The following is a 24,686-nucleotide window of genomic DNA, read 5'->3' on the forward strand; positions in this document are numbered from 1 at the left end:
GCTTGCTATTGCAGGTCAGCCCCATTAACTTGAATGGGGCTGAGCTGCGACTAGGCCACGTGACCGATGTACGGTAATGTCACATGGCCCAGGAGCGCCCAGACTCTTCTAACAGCTGATCAGCGGGGCTCCCATATGTAGGACCCCTGTTGATCTGAGGATGAGTCATCAATATTAATTCCTGGATTAAGGTCAGTTTCACAGGAGCGTGATCAGTCCAGGAAACCCCCATTGTGTGATGGCTGCATTTCCCAGATCAAACACTGCCCCTCTGAGCAGAACCTTCATTTGATGTATAAACTGGGAAAACTGTGGCATGAACTGCCATGGTGTCCCATTGTAAAACAAAGCATTTATATATATATATATTGTGGGGATTCGCTCTGGTAGGCAGATTAGCGGACGCAGTACAGAGGCAATCACAAAGTCTTTAACTCAAACAGTTCAGTGTTTATTCACACATAAACAAAATGGCAGTTCGCCGTCTTGGTGTTCATTCACACCAGGGCAAGTCCACAGAACAAAAAACATTCACCTTGTCAGCGGTTTTGTCAGCAGCAGTCCACAACAGGCTTTAGGGGCCGGCTTCCCAGCAATGCAGCTCTCACCCCTTTAGCACAGCACACAGCCTTAGAGCTAAAAAAACAGAGACTCCACAGCTTCCCTGTCAGATGGAGGACAATCCACACCACCTGACAGTGCTGCCTCTGCTTTTATATCCAAACCACGACCCGGCCTGGAGCGTGGGGAGAAGACACCCACCCAGCACTTTGGCTACTCCCAGTAAGAGCCGGCCTGGATCGGCTTTACAGCCATACTAAACAACAAACCGTGTCAGGCAGCACTAGCTGCCGCTGACACATAAAACTACCGGCTCTTACCTCACCGAGGCCAGGAACCTCGGTGACACATACCTTCCGTCAATGACGGACCCTTGCGCTTTCCTAATATATATATATATATATATATATATATATATATACCGTATATATAAAAAACTAAAATCAAGGCAAAAACCAACTCTTTCCCGAATGGTGTAATATACAGCTGACGCCCTGCTTCAATGACCAGTTGTCAAACCCCTTAGATGCCAATATGAGATTGTGATACCTAGGTGGTTTTACTATGGGTTTACACAGTACTATTATTATAGTACTATTACTATGGGTTTACACAGCAGCCAGGGAAATGTACAATAAAATCCTTATGCGCAATGAATAATGGTTAAAAAAAACAAACAAAGAAAACAATGGTAGAATTTTTGCTTTTTGGTAACCCCCCTACCCAAAAATAAATAAAATCAATCAATCAATACAACAAATTACACTATTAAGTATACAGCTTGCACAATACCTGCCCTGTTACAACTACATTTGGGGAGTGCTATTTTTCCTTGGGGAGAGAGCGCCTTAATCGGCATGAGGAGACTCCTCTGGAATTCTGGGAAGAAAGGGATGCAAATGAGCTCTTAACCAGCTGCGCCTCTAATAGCGCCAGATAAAAGGCAGCTATCCTATAAGTCAGTTTTCGGCCCTTTAAATAGGCCTTGAGACATGACTCGGATATTAAATAATTGTATGTAACTAGGACAGGCACTCTGCATTTGCAACCATCCAAGGAGGATATATCTTTTATATAGATATTTATTATAAAACAATTGCATTAACAATTAGCATAAAATCTGTTCAGAAACATAATTTAAAAAACGTAAAAGTAGATCAGCTGAAAGACTAAAATGAAAAAAATATATAACAAAATATACCACATTCAATAGCAATATTACACTATAGGTTGTATGAGCAATAGGTGCACTGGACGCTTGTGGAACAGCAGAGGATTGTGCAGTAGCAACAGAATAACCTAACAGACTTATTAAGCACGAGTAGTGCGGATTATCCATTCAAAAAATAGAATCCCCGCACACCACTTGTGTGAGGAATTTGAAAGAAGCAAAGCTATTAACTACATTCTATTATAATAATATGCAAATGTAATGTGCACTATGGGATTTAATTGTGGTTGTATGCGCAATAGATACTATTGATATACATATCAGACAGCTACTGCACGATCCTCTGCTGTTCCACAAGCGTCCAGTGCACCTATAGCTCATACAACCTATAGTGCAATATTGCTATTGAATTTTGTTTTATATTTTTTTCATTTTAATCTTTCAGCTGATCTACTTTAACTTTTTTTATGTTTCTGAACAGATTTTATGCTAATTGTTAATGCAATTGTGTTATAATAAATATCTATATAAGGCCTCATGCAAACGGCCGTTGGTCGGCAATCCACGGCCTCCGGCCGTGTGCACCCCGCATCACGGATGCGGACCCATTCACTTGAATGGGTCTGTAATTCAGTAGATGCGGAACGGAGTCACGGAACGGAACACCAGAAGCACTACGGAGTGCTTCCGTGAGGTTTCTTTCCGTGGTTCCGCACCGCAAAAAAAATGACATGTCATATTTTTTTGCGGTGCGGACATACCACGGAACTATTCAAGTTGAATGGGTCCGGCCCGCTGCACAGATGTTGCCCGTGCATTAGGCAAATGCAGTCCCCAATGCACGGAGCTGCCGCACAACGGTTGTGTGCATGAGGCCTAAAAGATATATCCTCCTTGGATGGTTGGAAATGCAGAGTGACTGTCCTAGTTACATACAATTAATTAATTGCTTTGACGGAGTGAGTCAAATTTACAAGAGCACCATATTCAGAGCAACAAGAGGGTGGGCCGCTATATTTCTCTTTTTCGGATATTAAATAAGCCAGCATCTCATCTGCAGACAGCTTGTATGCAGAGGAGCATCTATGGCCTATAAGGCTCCTCATGTTGACTAAGACGCTGTCTCCCCAAGGAGAGATAGTACCCCCCAAAAACCTGACTTAGGCCTCTCACCCAGCTAAGCCAGTACTCTCTGCTCTGCACTGATGAGGGGCAATCATCCCGAAGCAGATGTTTGCAGATGAGGTGCTGGCTTATTAAATATCCGAGTCATGTCTTAAGGCCTATTTAAAGGGATGAACATTGACTTAAAGGATAGCTGCCTTACATCTACATTAACAGAAAAATTACAAAGCTATAAATGTTACACAGGCACGCAATAGTGAAGTGAGCACTGCTACTCCTGATGTCCATTACATATTTGTGACGGTATCATCCGTGTCACCGTCTAGTCTTCCCTTCTTCCCATGAAATAGCACAGCCAAATAATCCAAGGAGTAATAATTCGCTATTATCGCTAGTATCGCTGAATAATTCCACATATGAGCCCAAGCTTAATACTGGAACAAGACTTTACTGGAAGCATCACAGGCATTCAGAACTACACTTTCTTTTATGCCCTGCTCCCATGCAAGGGAGACACCCACAACCAATATACATTAACCAATAACACAAAGGCTACAACCCACATAGAATCATCCCCTCTGCCTGTGATATAATCATGGTACACCATGGTTAACATAATCATCACAGGCAGGAACATACACAATGTCCTCTGTCCTGGAGACAACCGAGTTGTAATTCAATTATCTCTCAGGACAGAGGGCAATCGCCAATACACACGGGGGGACAATAGGTCAGACCTCACTACTCGACTTATACAATGTCCCACCCTTTACAATACACATAGACATTTAACATCCCAACATAGCACGAATTAGACCAGGGGTTAAAAGTTAGTAAAAGTCTCTTGGGCCTGGCTGTACTGATGGCTTTTCTGTCCAAAACCGGTTCTACACCGTCTTTTGTCCTGGAGACAATTGAGAAGTGATCCACTTATCTCCCAAGGACAGAGGCAAGAGTCCATTAGCCACATGGTAGCAAAATACATGAACCCACATAACTATGCAGCCATTGCACAAAACCGGTGCATTCAACATGGGACCGTAATCACATGGTAAGAGGCTGGCAAGTAGTCCTCTCCAAGCACCCGTGGCAACCTCAAACGAGGGGAGTTTGTCACAGTATTGTTCTCTCTACAAGAGGAGCCACTCTTCTCTCAGTCTGTATTTTGGTCTGCAAACAACGGATCTGCAAAATACGGATACCTTCCAAGTGCATTCCTTTTTCTTTTTTTTTCTTCACTTCTCATCCACAAAACTGACCAAAAAGGGACATGTTCTAGAATTTGCGGAATGGAAGGCATGAATCCTCAGAAACATGGTCCCAGAGAAAAGAATGGGTCAGCGCAAACACTGAAAAATACGGTCATGTGCATGAAGCCTTACATAGAAAACACAAGTGAGCATATCTGTGTCCACGTAATGGGCGAGGTCTCACATAATGATGCTGCGAGCCGCTTGAGCCTCCCATGCCGCAGGTTGTGCACCTCTGCTTTATACTAAGTGGGATATATATGAATGTATCCCCATGTGCAGGTTTTATGTTGTCTTTTATGCCATGCTTATCTCAAAACTGAGGCAAAACACCTGTGGCTTTATAATATCAAGGGAAAAATGGCAGCGTTACACAAAACTGCTGATATTGTCAATTTAAGAACCAAGCCCAATTTCAAAACCGTACGCAAACATGCATAATAATGGCACATGTTCACAGCAAATCACCCTACATGACATAGCACATTTTAAAATACTTACAGTTTTTGCTTTGGTGAGCAGAGACAATCGAATGTAGCCTCGGCCATGGCGTCTTAGATAGAAGATGTAAAATGGCGAACAGGCAAATAGGTAGAAACAGGGTATCCAGTACAGAATGGTATGATGGAAGCACCAGGAGAAGTCCGGGTTATCTGTGTGCCAAGTCTGGTTTATATCCTGCAAAATAAAGAACCGATATACGGGATCAGCACAAAACAACAGATATGGATCAGTGGTGTAAAACTGCAATATGGTATCTGGACATGGGTGCAGGTCAACATGCAGAAGATCACCACGAATTTCTATGCGGATTTCTGCACTCAAACGCACTAAAAACCACAATACATGACAGCGCAGATTTCACCCTTCATTTGAAAAGAGTGACATTCGCTGCTAAAACCTCAAACATTATTGGCATGATGCAGATTTTGAAATCTGCACGGCAGGTCAATTTCCACGTGGTAAGAATCCGCAAAGTATACATGAGATTTGTTTAATCTCATACACGTTGCTGGTACTGTACTACACTGCATTTTTTCCCATACGGGATTCTGCAGTATGTGAACGCACATTAGGATTTGGGGGGTACTATCTCTCCTTGGGGTGAGACCACATTAATTGGCGTGAGGAGACTTGTAGGCCATACATGCTCCTCTGGAATTCTGGGAAGAAAGGGATGCAAATGAACTCTTAGCAAGCTCTGCCTCTAATTCCACCAGATGTAAGGCAGCTATCCTATAAGTCAATGTTTGACCCTTTAAATAGGCCTTGAGACATGACAAGGATATTAAATAAGCCAGCACCTCATCTGCAGAGGAGCATGTATGGCCTATAAGTCTCCTCACTCGGATTAAGGCACTCTCTCCCCAAGGAGAGATAGTATCCCCCAAATACTTAGGCCTCTCACCCAGTGCCAGTACTCTCTGCTCTGCACTAAGGGCAGTGTCGTAACTAGAAATGACTAGGCCTTCTCGGTCTTTTGGTTAAGATCAAGTGTAGTATCTGTTCTCATCCGTCCGGTCGAGTTTACTCCTGGGATGTAGAGCAGAGAACCAGTGTGTAGTACCTGTCCTTCAGTGAAGGTGCACTGTACTCCATCTATGGGGAGGAGTGGTTACCCAACCCATGGATGTTGAGCGGGACAGAGAACCATGGATCGAAGCCATGAGGCTGAGTTGTGTTGAAAGCCCAAAGTGCACAGTGCCCCAGGGGTGGTGACCCTGGGGTGCCTGAACTCACTGGGTACCTTCCTACGCTTGGCTTTGGCCTTGAAAATATGCAGAATTTTTATAATTCCGGTCAAATGTCCAGGCCGTAATGGCACACATTCACTTTATTTATTTTTTGTGTTCACTGTGTGCACTTTTACACGTTTGTAGTGTTCAATAGGATTTTCAGGGTTGCGGGGTCCATACGGGTACCCCCCCCCTCAGTGGTGGCCATATTGGGTTAAAGGGCTAAACCCCTTTGGCTCTCCCTTGGGAGAGTCCATACGTTTGTTGAAGCTCCTGGCTGATGCCCTGGGTGGCAGCCGAGGTGAATGCCGGGAGCACAGACGGGCTTACCCTCAGCTTTGGCTGAGGGTTGCCATTTGTCCCCGTCCCTTGCACATAGGCCCGGAGGGATAGGGAATGGTTTGTGGGGGGGCCCTTCTCTTATGTAGAGGTCCTGTGATAGACCACAACCTAGTGCACGTCATTTTTGTGTGGCACGCTGCACGATTTTGTTGAACGGGGTGAGAAAGCACGGACTTTGGGCTTTCAATAAGAAAAAAAAACTAGAAATGACAAGGCCCAACAGCAAATTTTTGAACAGACCCCCTAACCAGCAACTTCTTCTAAAGCCCCTCCTCCCGTGCAACTCTCACTCCTATGGCTAGCCAGGATTGTTCTCTCAGAAAAGGTCCAGCAGTTGCTCAGTCCATTTCCTACAGTGTCTCCGTGGGGCAATCACCCTGAAAATGCTGTCTGCAGATGAGATGCTGGCTTTTTTTTTATTATCCGAGTCATGTCTTGAGGCCTATTGAAAGGGTCGAACACTGACTTATAGGATAGCTGCCTTACATCTGGTGGCATCAGAGGCAGAAATTGTTAAAGGGTAACTGTCATATTTTCATCAAAAAATCTATTTCAGCATATGGTACTACTGCAGCAGCATTATGCATAAAGCAATCTTTAGTTTCTTTACATACGACTGTTTTTCTTGAGTTTTTCCCTTAGTTACGGCTGTTTTTTACAATATGAGGACCTTTTCAAGATGGCTCCTCTGCCAGTTCTCTGAGCTCAAAACTGCGTTCCCTAACTTCCCATACACACTTAAAGGGGTTCTGCACTTTCAATTAACTGATGATCTATCCTCTGGATAGATCATCAGCTTCTGATCGGCGGGGGTCCGACACCCGGGACCCCCGCCGATCAGCTGTTTGAGAAGGCAGCGGCGCTCCAGCAGCACCACGGCCTTCTCACTGTTTACCGCCGAGCCGCCCGTCCACTGACGTCACGACTTGTATCAACTAGAGTGGGCGCGGCTAAGCTCCATTCAAGTGAACAGAGCTTAGCTGCGCCCACTCTAGTTGATACAAGTCGTGACGTCAGTGGGCCGTCGGCCCGGCGGTAAACAGTGAGAAGGCCGCGGCGCTGCTGGGGCGCCGCTGCCTTCTCAAACAGCTGATCGGCGGGGGTCCCGGGTGTCGGACCCCCGCCGATCAGAAGCTGATGATCTATCCAGAGGATGCTTCTGATCCATGTGAGGTACAGGGCTGGTTCTAGCTTTGTTAGAAAGAGATTGTCATGTACTAAATGATGTCAGACTTTTTTTTTACGTCAGTTGTGACATAATCCCTTCAAACAGCATTCCCTGTTAAAACCTAATACAAGTATCTGAATGTCCTCATCTGTCACGTTGCAACTAATCAAATTTATCTAGTCCAGAAATCCAGTTAACTTGGGAAATGGCAAAATCGCGGGATTACCTAATACTCTGTCAGTGATGTGGCGGCGGTGGTTATATAGGCTCTGCTGTATGTCATGTGTATGTGCATGTATGGTCAGAGCAATCATTAACTTGGCACTTAAAGGGGTGTCCCATCTGGCAGCATTATGGCATATTGACAGGATATGCCATAACCGAGAGAAGCGGGTCCTGCTCCTACCGCATGGCACCGAGCCCTGAAGTGTACAGAGGGCACACTGGGCATGCACGACCACCCTCTATTTACCGCTATGAGACATCCGAAAGTAGCGCAGCCAGCACTCAGGTATTTCAGAAGTCCCATATCTGTGAATATGCTCTCTCTTACTTTGGGGTGGCCCATTCTGGAGATAGGAGTGGGTTCCAGAGGTGAGACCCACATCTGACATGTAAGGTAAGTCCTGTCAATATGCCATAAACGCCATGGATGGCAAGACTCCTTCAACATGCTACATACACAGCTGCAAAACACTTTAAATGACTACAAATGCTATTGAAAGGCAAGTTAAAGTTTGCTACAACTGTGTATTTAACAAATTTCTAAGCGTTGAGTTAAAGGGGAATTACGTTTGTTAGGCTACTTTCACACTCGCATTTGGTGCGGATTCATCATGGATCTGCACAGACGGATCCGTTCAGATAATACAACCGTCTGCATCCGTTCAGAACGGGTTTGTTTGTATTATCTGTAACATAGCCAAAACTGATCCATCATGAACACCATTGAAAGTCAATGGAGGAAGGATCCGTTTTCTATTGTGCCAGATACAAACGTTTTGTCAGACGGACGCCAAAACGCTGCAGGCAGCGTTTTAGTGTCCGCCTCCAAAGCGGAATGGAGGCAAACCGATGCATTCTGAGCGGATCCTTTTCCATTCAGAATGAACAGATCTCACAAATGGAAAGCCAAAACGCCAATGTGAAGGTAGCCTTAAAAGTTATCCCCTGTCCTACTGCTGGGACCCCCACTGATCACCAGAATGGGGGCCCCATACCCCTGGAATGAACGCTCCATTCATTTCTATAAGAATTCTGTAGATAGTGGAGCGCTGTTCTCGGCCATCTCCGGAAATCCTATACAAATTAACGGAGTGGCCGCACACATGTTGGACTGGCCATTCCGTTAATTTCAGGGGGGATACATTCTTGTCATAACATCAAACAACCAGAATACCCCTTTAAAGACTGCTACATCTGTACGTGTTTAGAGGTTTTATACTAATTCATGGGTTCATACTAAGGTCTGACATTCGTAAGTCTGAAGGACGATCCCTGTGAGCCATAGCGGCCGTATTAGTTACGTTATCCATAAAATTGAGTTTTTGCTCTGTTCTATCCCGGGGACCAGCACCCTCCGGCACGCCAGGCGTGGTGAAACTACGTGCACACTCAGAACTCCCATAGAAGTGAATGGAGCATGCTGGGAGTTGTAGTTTCACAACAGCTGGAGTGCCGGAGGTTGCTGACCCTTGTTCTATGCTTTTGAGGGAGAAACACCCTGTAAATGGTTTGCGAGCACCACCTATATGGTTTTGTAGGTAACTAATCAGTGGACTCGAATCAATGAGCATTTCTTCTATAAGTTAGGTAAGCAAACATTTCCTGAAGAATTTTGCTCATATTCAAAATCCTTAACAATGGATCATCTCTTGGGGGAAACTACTCCCTGCAGTTACCAGAAAACGTACAAAAACATCCATACAGGGCAGCCCATCAACACATCCGATCGACACGCTATGTAGAAGGGGCCTCGGCAGACTCCCTGTAACGAAGTCCTAGAAGCAGGACGACCTGTCATTTTCTAAACCTAACGTATCAAAAAATCATATGTGCCCAGATTGCTGACAAAAATTATGTTTTATTATATGCAAATGAGCCTCTAGGAGCAACGGGGGCGTTGCCGTTACACCTAAAGGCTCTGGTCTCTCTGCAACTGCCCTGCCTTTACTGACAGGGCTAGGTGTGATCACGTTTACACTACCTGGCCCTAGTTCATCGGGCGCAAAAGTTGCAGAGAGAGCAGAGCCTCTAGGTGTAACAGCAACGCCCCCTTTGCTCCTGTATATGCAAATAAGCCTCTAGGAGCAATGGGGGCGTTGCTGTTACACCTAGAGGCTCATTTGCATATAGTAAAACATCATTTTTCTCAGAAATGTGGGCACATATGAACATGGGACCAACACAGATGTCTTCAGCTGCCAAGCGCACATGTACCAGGTCACCCAGTGTCATAGGTACAGATCTGCTGACAGATGCCCTTTAATAAGACACTGACGGTGGGTCAACCACATGGCACTTGCACCAAGTTTAATAAAAACCAAACACCACTTCATAGATTAGGCGCAGCAACACAAACCAAAGGCAGACTTAAAACAGACACCAAAAACATTGCAAATGACAATACTGATCATCCCCATAATCTATGTAAACGTTTAAGGCAAACTTACGGTACATCTTTGGAGTCATCCTTAATATTCTATTTTCCTAACATAATGTTATCATTAGAATCACATATTATAACTCCGGGCCTGTAATGATGATAACTTCAGGGCTTGGGGAGTACATATTACGTCATGCATGCTCTGCAGACTTAGGCGGTTTTAGTACCAGTTGCAGGATGTCATCTGCTGACAGAATACTGACTGCCATAAACAGACAGACTGCTTTCAGCACTGGACAAGAAGGAATGACCGCTGCACTCCTTTACCAATGTCCAAAACTGGAGAAAAAACTCAAATCTCAGCCATTGAACCCCTTTATTGAAACTTGTCTAAAGTGTCGGAGAAGGGAGGGGGCTCCATTTATTTTAGACTGGACAATGACACTGTTTGCCTGGGGCCTAAGAAAAGCTACCATGATGGTAATATAACAAAGTCTAATAATGCCATAGTTATAGAAAATATTCTGGTGCTACGCTTATTTTATAAATGTGAGATTCTTGGCAAATACATTTTGTACAAAATTATCTGGTCCTGTCTGCCAGCGTCAAGACGATCTCTATAAGACGGGAACCTAACACTAAATACTACCTGTTACGTGCAATACTGGCCACCATAAAATTCAGGGAGTGCAGGTTACACATGCATGGAGTGCATGCATGTGGAACCTGCACTCCCTGAATTTTATGGTGGCCATTATTGCACATAACATGTAGTATTTAGTGTTAGGTTCCCGTCTTATAGAGATCGCCTTGACGCTGGCAGACAGGACCAGATAATTTTGTACAAAATGTATTTGCCAAGAATCTCAAATTTACTAAATAAGAGTAGCATTAGCACCAGAATGTTTTCTATACCCATGGCATTATTGTACTTTATTTGTGTTTGCAGAGTGCTGTTGCATTGTGTTTTTTTTCTTCGTGTTTTTAGCCAAGGTGACGTGCACCTGCTCATTGGGATGTGCTGACTGACCCCATTTTTCCTGCAATATAACAGTCTGGTATAACTGTGGTTATGCCCTTAATGCTATCAGGACATTTTATGATGAACAGATGTAATGTGCTGCCATCTAATAAAACAATTACATAGCATAATTGAAATGTAAGGGGTTGTCCCGAATTTTACAAATAAATGGCCTATACTCACGAGAGACCTTCACAATTGGATTGGTGGGGGTCTGACAACCTGCACCCCCACCGATCGGCTGTTCTGCAGTTGGCACCGGAACTATATAGCAGTGGATGGGAGCAGCGCGGCAATAACCAGCTCCTTCCACTGCACAATGCACAGAGCCGAGTAGTTCCAGGGCTGACACACAACAAAAATGTTTTTTTTTTAATTCTTAATAAAATTCACAAAACCTCTATATCAGGGATGACCAACCTGCAGCTCTCTGGCTGTTGCAAAACTACAACTCCCAGCATGCCCAGACTGTCTACAACTATCATTCTACAGCAGGGCATAGTGGGAATTGTAGTTTTACAACAGCTGGAGAGCCGCAGGTTGGCCATAGTTTGTCAACCCCATAATAACCTGCACAACAGCGGTCAGCAACGTCTGGCGCTCCAGCTGCTGGGAAACTACAACTCCCAACTTGTTCTATTCAGTTCGATTGAAGTTTCAGGAACTGTTGAGCAAGTGTGCATGCTAGGAGTTGTAGTTTCCCAGCAGCCGGCGTGCCGGAGGTTGCTGTGCCCTGCTGTATAATAAGGTTAACGTGTTGTTTGTGATGATTGCTGAATGGAATAACATTTCAGAACATTGTAATGAAGGCGATGACTGAAGACAACTTGTTAGTAACTTATAGTACCTTTCGTGCAATGAAAATTATCTATAAAAAAATTCCTTACCCAGAACTTCTCGGACTCGTCGAGCTTGCAGAGCCACTTCATGCTGGCAGGAGGTAGATTGCGATTACAGTGAAACAAGGCGTTCTATTCACGCCGTCTAAAAACAGACCATAATACCAAATAACACGCTTGAGACTAAGAAATCCAATGTCTTCTGGAGCGCTGAGATATCATCTAGAACGCGGCCTCTATTTCAGACTTGCCTACATTCCAAGATCTTCCTTTCATTGTTCAAATCCATTTGTGAAGTTTCCTTTTCAGTCCATTAAGCAGCCCAGCGCTGCCAATCACCCCCTGCAAGAGAGACGGTAATGACCACTGTTCCAGATGTAGCAGAGGAAGACATGGCAGGGAAGGCGTTCACAAGAAACCCCTAAGGGTAAATGCACACGGGCACAATGCGTGAGTTGAACGCATTGCACCCGCACTGAATCCGGACCCATTCATTTCAATGGGGCTGTGCACATGAGCGGGGATTTTCACGGATCACTTGTGCGTTGCGTGAAAATCGCAGCATGCTCTATTTTGTGCTTTTTTCACATAACGAAGGCCCCATAGAAATGAATGGGGTTGCGTGAAAATCGCAAGCATGTGCGGATGCGGTGCGATTTTCACGCACGGTTGCTAGGAGACGATCGGAATGGAGACCCGATCATTATTATTTTCCCTGGTTATAAGGGAAAATAATAGCATTCTGAATACAGAATACATAGTACAAAGGGTTGGAGGGGTTAAAAAATAAATCATTTACCTCACCTTAATCCACTTTTTCGCGCAGCCGACATCTCTTCTGTCTTCTTCTTTGAGGAATAGGACCTTTGATGACGTCACTACGCGCATCGCATGGTCCGTCACATGATCCATCACTGTGGTAAAAGATCATGTGATGGACCATGTGATGAGCGCAGTGACGTCATCAAAGGTCCGATTTCTCAAACAAGAAGACAGAAGAGATGCCGGCTGCGCGAACAAGTAGATTAAGGTGAGTTAAATTATTTATTTATTTTTTTAACCCTTCCAGCGCAATTTTACTATGCATTCTGTATTCAGAATGCTATTATTTTCCCTTATAACCATGTTATAAAGAGAAAATAATACAATCTACACAACACCTAACCCAAACCTGAACTTCTGTGAAGAAGTCCGGGTTCGGGTCTGGGTACCACAATCAGTTTTTTATCACGCGCGTGAACAACGGAAAACTGACTGCAATTGGGTACCTATTCGCGCGGGTTTGCCGCAACGCATCTGGACCTTATCCGGACACGCTCGTGTGAAAGAGGCCTAAGGGTAAATTCACACGTTCAGAATTTATGTGCAGACGATCCGCACTGAAATCCGCAGATAAATCCATGTGGTTAATCTGCATCAATTGCGGATTTTCCTCTCCCCATTGAAGTGAATGGAGAAAATCCGGTCAGGAAATACAAAATGAACTGAAATGCTGCAGATTTTAAAACGTACATGACCTACGGTGCGGATTTTCCACATGCAAATCCTGATCGTGTGCATTTACGCTTTCCTTATGGTACCGAACCCTGCATTCATGAAAAGATTTCTAATCTCATTCAAGCGTTTTATTCAGAATTAAGCCCCATTTGGAGACTTTTATTCCAATGCTCCTTCTGTCTTCCCTGCGGTTACCCTGTCGTGCCATTGACTTTCCTATATTGCACTTGCAGATTATATATGAGCAGATGGTTCTGGACATCCTCATGTCCAGATTTTGCAGACTGGCGATGGCAATTTACAGCAACCACAACCTGTGTCCTTTGGGTGTATCTGAGATTAGGAAGCCTCCTTAGCTTCTGCTGCAATACCAGACACCGCCTGAGGACAAGAGTGGTGCTGTTTCTGAATAAAGACCTTCTATGTCTTTCCTTACTTTGTAAAACCTCTTGAAGCTTCGCTGTACAAGGCAACATTTGCCGTCAAATTAAAATGCATTATTACAACGAAAACCTGACTGCGCCACGAGGACCTGATTATCCCAAAGAATGCAACCATTCCAGATCACCGGTGAGAATTGTTTTATGGACAGCCTGGTACGACCTTAGGTTGTGGACAACCTAAGGTCGTACCAGGCTGTCCCTGCTGCATCACATCATATCACAAAGCTTCCATAGCGCTTCTGGGCAATGGGGCATACTACAGCCCTAGATCCCCGAGTATTATTCATGCCCCTATGGTCTTTTAGGCAGGTAAAGAAATGTTGTGGAAGTCCTTACTTAATTATGATTATGATGTTTTCAGTTGATACAAGGTTATATCCCTATTATTATAGGAAGCAGCGAAGGTGTGGTTGTCACTATTCATAGAAGCTGTAGTTTAAGGGAACCTGTCACCGGGATTTTGTGTATTGAGCTGAGGACATGGGCCGCTAGCACATCTGCAATACTCAGTCCCCATAGCTCTGTGTGCTTTTATTGTGTAAAAAAACAAACGATTTGATACATATGCAAATTAACCTAAGATGAGTCCTGTATGTGAGATGAGTCCGGGACAGGACTCATCTCAGGGTAATTTGCATATGTATGACAATAAAAGCACACAGAGCTATGGGGACTGGGTATTGCGGATGTGCTAGCGGCCATCTACCAGCCCATGTCCTCAGCTCTATACACAAAATCCAGGTGACAGGTTCCCTTTAAATGTGACTATGTAATCTGGGTGTCATATGATTGCACTTGCAGATTATATGAGCAATATAGGAAAGGCAATGGCATGACAGGTTAACTGCAGGGAAGACAGAAGGAGCATTGGAATAAAAGCGGCCAAATGGTGTGCAAGGCCCCTTTCACACGAACGAGTATTCCATGCGGGTGCAATGCGTGATGCGAACGCATTGCGCCCACACGGAATCCGGACCCATTCATTTCAATGGGTCTGTATTTGTGCGTTGCATGAAAATCGCAGCATGTTCTATATTCTGCGATTTTCACGCAGCCCTGGCCCCATAGAAGTGAATGATGCTGCGTAAAAATCGCATCGCATCCGCAAGCAAGTGTGGATGCGATGCGTTTTTCACTGACGGTTGCTAAGAGATGTTGTTTGTCAACATTCCGCGGGATAAAAACTGGAAAAACTGAATGCGATCGCAGACAAAACTGAATGAACTTGCTTGCGAAATCGCGCATTTTTCACTGAACGCATCCACCACGCATCCGGACCTAATCCGCTCATACTCGTCTGCAAGGGGCCTAATTCTGAATAAAACGCTTGAATGAGATTAGAAATCTTTTCATGAATGCAGGGTTCGGTACCATAAGGAAAGCGCAAATGCACACGATCAGGATTTGCATGTGGAAAATGCGCACCGTAGGTCAAGTACAAATCTGCAGCATTTCAGTTCATTTTGTATTTCCTGACCGGATTTTCTCCATTCACTTCAATGGGGAGAGGAAAATCTGCACCAAATCCACATGTAAATCTGCACTAATTGATTAGGGATGAACGAACGTCATATTTTGAAGTTCGTGTTCAGGTTGTGATATAAGCTGAATTGCATTATGGATTCTGTTACCACGGACCATAATGCAATTCCATGACGGAATGCATAACGGAATGCCTTTAGAGTCCTCTCCTGCATAACGGAAACGGGACGGATCCGTTTTGCAGTCCATAGACTTCTATTATGACGGAATGAATAACGGAATGTCTCTAAACGCATTCCGTTATGCATTCCATCATGGAATTGCGTTATGGTCCGTGGTAACAGAATCCATAGCGCAATTCAGCTTATACCACAACCCGAAGTTCAAAATATGAAGTTTGCTCATCCCTACACATGATCTGTATACTATAGCAATAATCTATATAAGGCAGGTATTTTCCTCCCAGCATGTGCGGCTGGGCTGGTTTCCAGCCAGGTGAGGTCAAATACCGGACCGGAGTTTAAGTGCCTTCCGGGTTTTGGCAGCACCTGGCTGTCCTTAAATAGGCAGCTGGGCTCAGCAGAGATGTCTCTGTTTTGGGGATCTGAGGCTTTGTGCCGTGCTGGAGGGCTGAGAGCCGCATGCTGGGGAAACAGACACCCTAAAGCCTGCTGTGGACTACTGGCGGCAGAACTGCCAGCAAGGTGACTTATGTTATATGAACTTTCCATTGTGTGTGAATTAACACCAAGACTGCAAAGTTACATGCTGTTTTGTGCAATTGCCTCAAGTGTGAATAAGCACTGACATTTTGAGTTAAGAACTTGCATTTTGCCTCAGGGTAAGCGGGAGGCGCAGTACAATCTACCAGAGCGAAACCCCACAATATATATATTTAGTAAAAATGCATACAATGTGGTATAATATGTATAGTAATAATGCATACTTACAGTGCGGTATAATATTCAGAGTATTAAAAACGTGCTATATATGTAAAGTAAGAATGCATGGATCTGGTGCTCTATAGTATAGTAATACATACATCTGGGGCAGTATAGTATCTATAGTATAGTAATACATACATCTGGTGCTGTATAGTATCTATAGTATAGTAATACATACATCTGGTGCTGTATAGTATCTATAGTATAGTAATACATACATCTGGTGCTGTATAGTATCTATAGTATAGTAATATATACATCTGGTGCTGTATAGTATAGTAATATATACATCTGGTGCTGTATAGTATCTATAGTATAGTAATATATACATCTAGTGCGGTACAGTATCTATAGTATAGTAATATATACATCTGGGGCAGTATAGTATCTATAGTAATACATACATCTAGTGCAGTATAGTATCTATAGTAAAGTAATACATACATCTGGTGCCGTATAGTATCTATAGTATAGTAATACATACATCTAGTGCGGTACAGTATCTATAGTATAGTAATACATACATCTGGTGCTGTATAGTATCTATAGTATAGTAATACATACATCTAGTGCAGTATAGTATCTATAGTATAGTAATACATACATCTAGTGCAGTATAGTATCTATAGTATAGTAATACATACATCTAGTGCAGTATAGTATCTATAGTATAGTAATACATACATCTAGTGCAGTATAGTATCTATAGTAAAGTAATACATACATCTGGTAGTGTATAGTATCTATAGTATAGTAATACATACATCTAGTGCGGTACAGTATCTATAGTATAGTAATATATACATCTGGGGCAGTATAGTATCTATAGTAATACATACATCTAGTGCAGTATAGTATCTATAGTATAGTAATACATACATCTGGTGCTGTATAGTATCTATAGTATAGTAATATATACATCTGGTGCTGTATAGTATAGTGATACATACATCTGGTGCCGTATAGTATCTATAGTATAGTAATACATACATCTGGTGCTGTATAGTATCTATAGTATAGTAATACATACATCTAGTGCAGTATAGTATCTATAGTATAGTCATACATACATCTGGTGCCGTATAGTATCTATAGTATAGTAATACATACATCTAGTGCGGTACAGTATCTATAGTAAAGTAATACATACATCTGGTAGTGTATAGTATCTATAGTATAGTAATACATACATCTAGTGCAGTATAGTATCTATAGTATAGTAATACATACATCTGGTGCTGTATAGTATCTATAGTATAGTAATACATACATCTAGTGCAGTATAGTATCTATAGTAAAGTAATACATACATCTGGTGCCGTATAGTATCTATAGTATAGTAATACATACATCTAGTGCGGTACAGTATCTATAGTATAGTAATACATACATCTGGTGCTGTATAGTATCTATAGTATAGTAATACATACATCTAGTGCAGTATAGTATATATAGTATAGTAATACATACATGTGGTACTGTATAGTATCTATAGTAATACATACACATGGTGCTGTTTAGTATAGTAATAAATACATCTAGTGCGGTACAGTATCTATAGTATAGTAATATATACATCTAGTGCAGTATAGTATATATAGTATAGTAATACATACATCTAGTGCGGTACAGTATCTATAGTATAGTAATACATACATCTAGTGCTGTATAGTATGTAAAGTAATAATGCATACATGCTGTGCTCTGATATGTATAGTAACTGTACTGTATACACACAGGGCCCTATAACCTGTATACTAATAACGCATACATACCGTGCGGTTCTGCGACTGCTGACAGGATAACACAATTCATAGAGCGGCTCCAGGACGGAGGGAGAGGAAGCTTGCGGTAAAGAGGGAAGTGTCTGTGTGAGCAGCGGCAGCAGCAGCAGCAGGGCGGAGACTGCTTTGTGTGACAGGAGGGAGGAGCCGCCATGTCTGTGTCAAGTGCACGGCGCGGAAAGTACATGAGCGGCCATACATATACTGCTCCATAGTGTACTGCCTCCTCTACATAAGTACGGCCGGTGTAGAGGAGGACAGCACATGTATGGAGCATGGAGGAGTACGGCCGGTGTAGAGGAGGGCGGTGTAGGAGGGCACTGGACAGCACATGTATAGACGACAGCCGGTGTAGAGGAGGACAGCACATGTATGGAGGAGTATGGTCTAGAGGAGGGCAGCACATGTATGGAGGAGTATGGTCTAGAGGAGGACAGCACATGTATGGAGGAGTACAGCTGGTGTAGAGGAGGACCGCACATGTATGGAGGAGTACGGCCGGTGTAGAGGAGGACAGCACATGTATGGAGGAGTATGGTCTAGAGGAGGACAGCACATGTATGGAGGAGTACAGCTGGTGTAGAGGAGGACAGCACATGTATGGAGGAGTACGGCCGGTGTAGAGGAGGACAGCACATGTATGGAGGAGTACGGCCGGTGTAGAGGAGGACAGCACATGTATGGAGGAGTACGGCCGGTGTAGAGGATGACAGCACATGTATGGTCTAGAGGAGGACAGCACATGTATGGAGGAGTACAGCCGGTGTAGAGGAGGACAGCACATGTATGGAGGAGTACGGCCGGTGTAGAGGAGGACAGCACATGTATGGAGGAGTACGGCCGGTGTAGAGGAGGACAGCACATGTATGGAGGAGTACGCCGGTGTAGAGGAGGACAGCACATGTATGGAGGAGTTCGGCCGGTGTAGATGAGGACAGGACATGTATGGAGGAGTACGGCCGGTGTAGAGGAGGACAGCACATGTATGGAGGAGTACGGCCGGTGTAGAGGAGGACAGCACATGTATGGAGGAGTATGGCCGGTGTAGATGAGGACAGGACATGTATGGAGGAGTACGGCCGGTGTAGAGGAGGACAGCACATGTATGGAGGAGTACGGCCGGTGTAGAGGATGACAGCACATGTATGGTCTAGAGGAGGACAGCACATGTATGGAGGAGTACAGCCGGTGTAGAGGAGGACAGCACATGTATGGAGGAGTACGGCCGGTGTAGAGGAGGACAGCACATGTATGGAGGAGTACGGCCGGTGTAGAGGAGGACAGCACATGTATGGAGGAGTACGGCCGGTGTAGAGGAGGACAGCACATGTATGGAGGAGTACGGCCGGTGTAGAGGAGGACAGCACATGTATGGAGGAGTACGCCGGTGTAGAGGAGGACAGCACATGTATGGAGGAGTTCGGCCGGTGTAGATGAGGACAGGACATGTATGGAGGAGTACGGCCGGTGTAGAGGAGGACAGCACATGTATGGAGGAGTACGGCCGGTGTAGAGGAGGACAGCACATGTATGGAGGAGTATGGCCGGTGTAGATGAGGACAGGACATGTATGGAGGAGTACGGCCGGTGTAGAGGAGGACAGCACATGTATGGAGGAGTACGGCCAGTGTAGAGGAGGACAGCACATGTATGGAGGAGTACGGCCGGTGTAGAGGAGGACAGCACATGTATGGAGGAGTACGGCCGGTGTAGAGGAGGACAGCACATGTATGGAGGAGTACGGCCGGTGTAGAGGAGGACAGCACATGTATGGAGGAGTACGGCCGGTGTAGAGGAGGACAGCACATGTATGGAGGAGTACGGCCGGTGTAGAGGAGGACAGCACATGTATGGAGGAGTACGGCCGGTGTAGAGGAGGACAGCACATGTATGGAGGAGTACGGCCGGTGTACTCCTCCATACATGTGCTGTCCTCCTCTACACCGGCCGTACTCCTCCATACATGTGCTGTCCTCCTCTACACCGGTACGGCCGGTGTAGAGGAGGACAGCGCATGTGGGCTCTATTTTTGTCATCTGAGCACTGTCCATGGAATATGGATGACACACGGGGGGCGAAAAACAGACACCCGAACCAAACACAGATCCTTCACGGACAACTTTACGGATCAACCACGGAGCATTTTGTCATCACGGACACAATGTCGTGTGAATGAGGCCTAACACGGTCTTTTTTATGGGGGGGTTGTGTGTGTGACAATTATTAAGTGAAAAGGAAACCAAACGCAGGGGGCACACCAAATACACACAACCATAGAATGAACCAGAAGAAATACTGCAAGCAAGACTGCACCTCTAATTAAAAAGTATATCATTTATCAGAAAACACAAAACCCACAGATTAAAATCCTTGTATACAATTACTGAACTGTGTGTGGACTGAATATAGGTCCAACACACAGACCTACAACCACCAGTTTCTAAATGAAAACATAAACACCGCCGAGTAGTACAAAGTACCTGGATATAATATAAATAAGGCATCATAAATTGCTGATACTTAACAAAATAGACAGGTCAGCGGGCATGGTGTGTAGGTGAAATACACCCCATGCGTATCGCCAGGTCAGACTGGCTTCCTCTGGGGTCCATGGTTCAGAGCCAGTGTGCACAAAATATATATATATATTATTATATATACTTAATTAATGAAACAAATCACCTGTTGGAAATAGGCTAACAAAAGGCAAGGGGAACGGGTGGTGTTGGTACACCTGGTGCAGAGCCCACATTATCGTCATGGCGCTGCAAAGCTTGTCCGGCATCTCAAAAACACAAACCAGGGCATGCGCAGGATGGCGCCCGGCCGGAAGTGAACAAGCGATGCGTTTCAAGGACCGGAAACACATCGCAAAAGTGGTGCCAGAAGCAGACAAAGCGTGTCAAAGTGCGTTCCACACACAAATAGCGGAAACAGCATACAGAACTGGATTATTGTCAATATATACATATGTATCTGGAAGCGCCAGTGTAAAGCAAAAAAAAAACTGAAAGAAAAATGTTGTTAATATATCCTAAGGGAGACCTTTCAAATATAAATAATTATATATAACATGATCTAAATATCCGCCCCAATATATAGACCTTGAAAAAATGAGAATGCAGCACACTGTAACAAATGGGTGCAAGTCAGGCCAGTGTGGACCAGCACCTAGGTCCAATGAACTAAAAAGGAAAGAAGGCCAGCAGCACTCCAAAAATATCAAAAAAGCGTGTAGTTTATTCACCCAGAGTCAGCAGCGACGTTTCAACAGCTTGTTGCTGTCTTTTTCAAGCCTAGTGCACATGTGTTACCGGCATACTTTATACAGGTACACCAATCAAACATAAATTAGCATCAATTGTTACAAATTACAGTCAAAATTCATAGATATAATAATACATGTGATTACATAAATTCATATAAAATACCGCAGCAGATTGCTAAGTGATGGGGGGGGGGGGCTTAATGGCACATGATGGGGGGCTTATTACTGGCACATGATGGGGGGCTTATTACTGGCACGTAATGGGGAGGCTTATTAGGCTGAGTTCACACGGGCGAGATTTCCGCGCGGGTGCAATGCAGTAGGTGAACGCATTGCACCTGCACTGAATCCTGACCCATTCATTTCAATGGGTCTGTGCACATGAGCATTTTTTTTCATGCATCACTTCTGCAATGCTTTAAAATCGCAGCATGTTCTATATTCTGCGTTTTTAACGCAGCCCTGGCTCCATAGAAGTGAATGGGGCTGCGTTAATAACGCATTGCATCTGCAAGCAAGTGCGGATGCAATGCGTTTTTCACTGATGGTTGCTAGGAGATGTTGTTTGTAAACATTCAGTTTTTTATCACGCGCGTGAAAAATGCATCAAAACGCATTGCATCCGCGCGGAAAAAACTGAACAACTAAACGCAATTGCAGCCAAAACTGACTGAACTTGCTTGCAAAATGGTGCGAGTTTAACTGAACGCACCCTGAACGCATCCGGACCAAATCTGTCACGCTCGTGTGAACTCAGCCTTACTGGCACGTAATGGGGGGCTTATTACTGGCACGTAATGGGGGGCTTATTACTGGCACGTAATGGGGGGCTTATTACTGGCACGTAATGGGGGGCTTATTACTGGCACGTAATGGGGGGCTTATTACTGGCACGTAATGGGGGGCTTATTACTGGCACGTAATGGGGGGCTTATTACTGGCACGTAATGGGGGGCTTATTACTGGCACGTAATGGGGGGCTTATTGCTGGCACGTAATGGGGGGGCTTATTGCTGGCACGTAATGGGGGGCTTATTACTGGCACGTAATGGGAGGGCTTATTACTGGCACGTAATGGGGGGCTTATTACTGGCACGTAATGGGGGCTTATTACTGGCACGTAATGGGGGGCTTATTACTGGCGCGTAATGGGGGGCTTATTACTGGCACGTGGGGGGCTTATTACTGGCACGTAATGGGGGCTTATTACTGGCACGTAATGGGGGCTTATTACTGGCACGTAATGGGGGGCTTATTACTGGCACGTAATGGAGGGGCTTATTACTAGCACGTGATGGGGGGCTTATTACTGGCACGTGATGGGGGCTTATTACTGGCACGTAATGGAGGGGCTTATTACTAGCACGTGATGGGGGGCTTATTACTGGCACGTGATGGGGGGCTTATTACTGGCACATTGGGGGCTTATTACTGGCACGTGATGGGGGCTTATTACTGGCACGTGATGGGGGGCTTATTACTGGCACGTGATGGGGGCTTATAACTGGCACGTGATGGGGGCTTATAACTGGCACGTGATGGGGGCTTATAACTGGCACGTGATGGGGCTTATAACTGGCACATTGGGGGGCTCTTGTTACTGGCACGTGATGGGGGGCACTTATTACTGGCAGTGGCACGTTATTGAGGGCACTTATTACTGGCACATTATTGGTGGGCACTATAGGGGCATCTACTGAGGCCACAAATAAGGGGTGTTTTATATGGGGGGCTCTGTACAGTAGAATTTTATACTGGGACACATTATGGTGGGTACTATGGGGAAGAGGGGAGAGGAGTACTATGGAGTCATCTACGGGGGGCACTAAGAAGGGGTATTTTATACTTGCAAATTATGGGGGACACTGAGGGCATCTACTGGGGCATTTTATACTGGTACATTATGGGGGGCACTAAGAGGAAGGGGGAGAGGATATATAGGGGTATTTTATACTGGCACATTATGGGGGACATTAGCTCAACTGGGGGCATAAGGGGGTATTTTTTGCACTGTCACATTATAAGGAGAATAATTTCTACTGGGGGGGCATTATGGTGGGCTTTATTACTCCCCCATGGTATGACCCCCTAGTAGCAGCACCAGCCTCTCCCTGCTCTGCTATCCCTCTGCCCCTTCTCCAAATCCTTATTATGAAATCTTTCTCATTAGGATAAAACACAACATCAGCTCCGCCGAGCCCCCGGCCAAAGTGTTGAAGTGGCGTCCGAGATCCCCAAGGGCCAAGCCAAGTAATTGTAAGTGTTCATGTGAAATATGTTTATGTTATACACATATAGCCTACACTGTGCCCCACAATATACAGTATACCTCTGCACCGTGCCACACGATATACAGTATACCTCTGCACCGTGCCACACAATATACAGTATACCTCTACACTGTGCCCAACAATATACAGTATACCGCTACACTGTGCCCCACAATATACAGTATACCTCTACACTGTGCCACACAATATACAGTATACCGCTACACTGTGCCACACAATATACAGTATACCTCTACACTGTGCCACACAACATACAGTATACCGCTACACTATGCCACACAATATACAGTATACCGCTACACTGTGCCACACAATATACAGCATACCTCTACACTGTGCCCCACAATATACAGTATACCTCTACACTGTGCCACACAAAATACAGTATACCGCTACACTGTGCCCCACAATATACAGTATACCTCTACACTGTGCACCACAATATACAGTATACCTCTACACTGTGCCACACAATATACAGTATACCTCTACACATATAGTTGTTATAGCTGCCCCCCCTACTTTTGTCCTGGCCCCCAGTGTGCCCCCCCAAAATTTGAAAGCTAGAGACGCCACTGGATAGGAGCCAACGATCAGTCATCACATCACCACAGTCATGTGAATGAATGACATCAAATGCAAGAAACAGGTTTTTGCTGGTTATGGGTTTTAAAGAATCCTATGTTGGTATAGGGGTCTAGAATACTACGAACCTGCGATCCCCATGGCATATACATGTGGGATCCCTAGATTCAGCGTCTTATCAACCCGTTATGCTGGCCAAAAAGGAACAATATAAGGTATACATGAAGTAGAGGAAGGGTGTCACCTGACAGTGATGAGCCACGTTAGTGGTCCCATCAGTGTCCATTTAGGGGGGACATGGCGTCGCCAGGGGGCTCCCCGCGAACCGCCACTCATCCCCCACAAGGGGACACCACTCTCTCACCCGTGCATTACGTGTCCATGCCAGAGCTATCTATAATAGTGATAATAATAAACCAAGCTCCTTGAAAAAAATAAATAAATATAAAGACTGTATGGGTAGGCGCCTAAAGCAGTATGGACTACTCTCCGCTGCGACAGTAGTCCAGTCATCCTGTATGTGGATAAGATGCAAAGAGAACATGGGTAGCCAGCCGGATCAGTGATGTACTTC

General features: G+C 44.7%; 1 protein-coding gene across 2 annotated transcripts in view; it reads right to left on the reverse strand.

The window, feature by feature from the left end:
* Positions 1 to 20,760, reverse strand: part of LOC122944530 (multidrug resistance-associated protein 1-like) — a 106,285-nt gene extending 85,525 nt beyond the window's left edge. The window contains exons 1-3 of one of the 2 annotated variants that reach the window (XM_044302923.1): positions 20,651 to 20,760; positions 11,867 to 12,160; positions 4,609 to 4,785 (exon numbers count right to left, since the gene is read on the reverse strand). In XM_044302923.1, coding sequence (XP_044158858.1) covers positions 4,609 to 4,785; positions 11,867 to 11,908 — 219 coding nt within the window. In that variant the 5' untranslated portion in view covers positions 11,909 to 12,160; positions 20,651 to 20,760. Of the gene's footprint in view, positions 1 to 4,608; positions 4,786 to 11,866; positions 12,161 to 17,959; positions 18,093 to 20,650 lie in introns of those variants that run through there. The other variant, XM_044302922.1, reaches the window with a different exon arrangement.
* Positions 20,761 to 24,686: the final 3,926 nt, after the last annotated feature.

Source organism: Bufo gargarizans, chromosome 8 (assembly GCF_014858855.1).
Source record: "Bufo gargarizans isolate SCDJY-AF-19 chromosome 8, ASM1485885v1, whole genome shotgun sequence".
Lineage (NCBI taxonomy): Eukaryota > Metazoa > Chordata > Amphibia > Anura > Bufonidae > Bufo > Bufo gargarizans.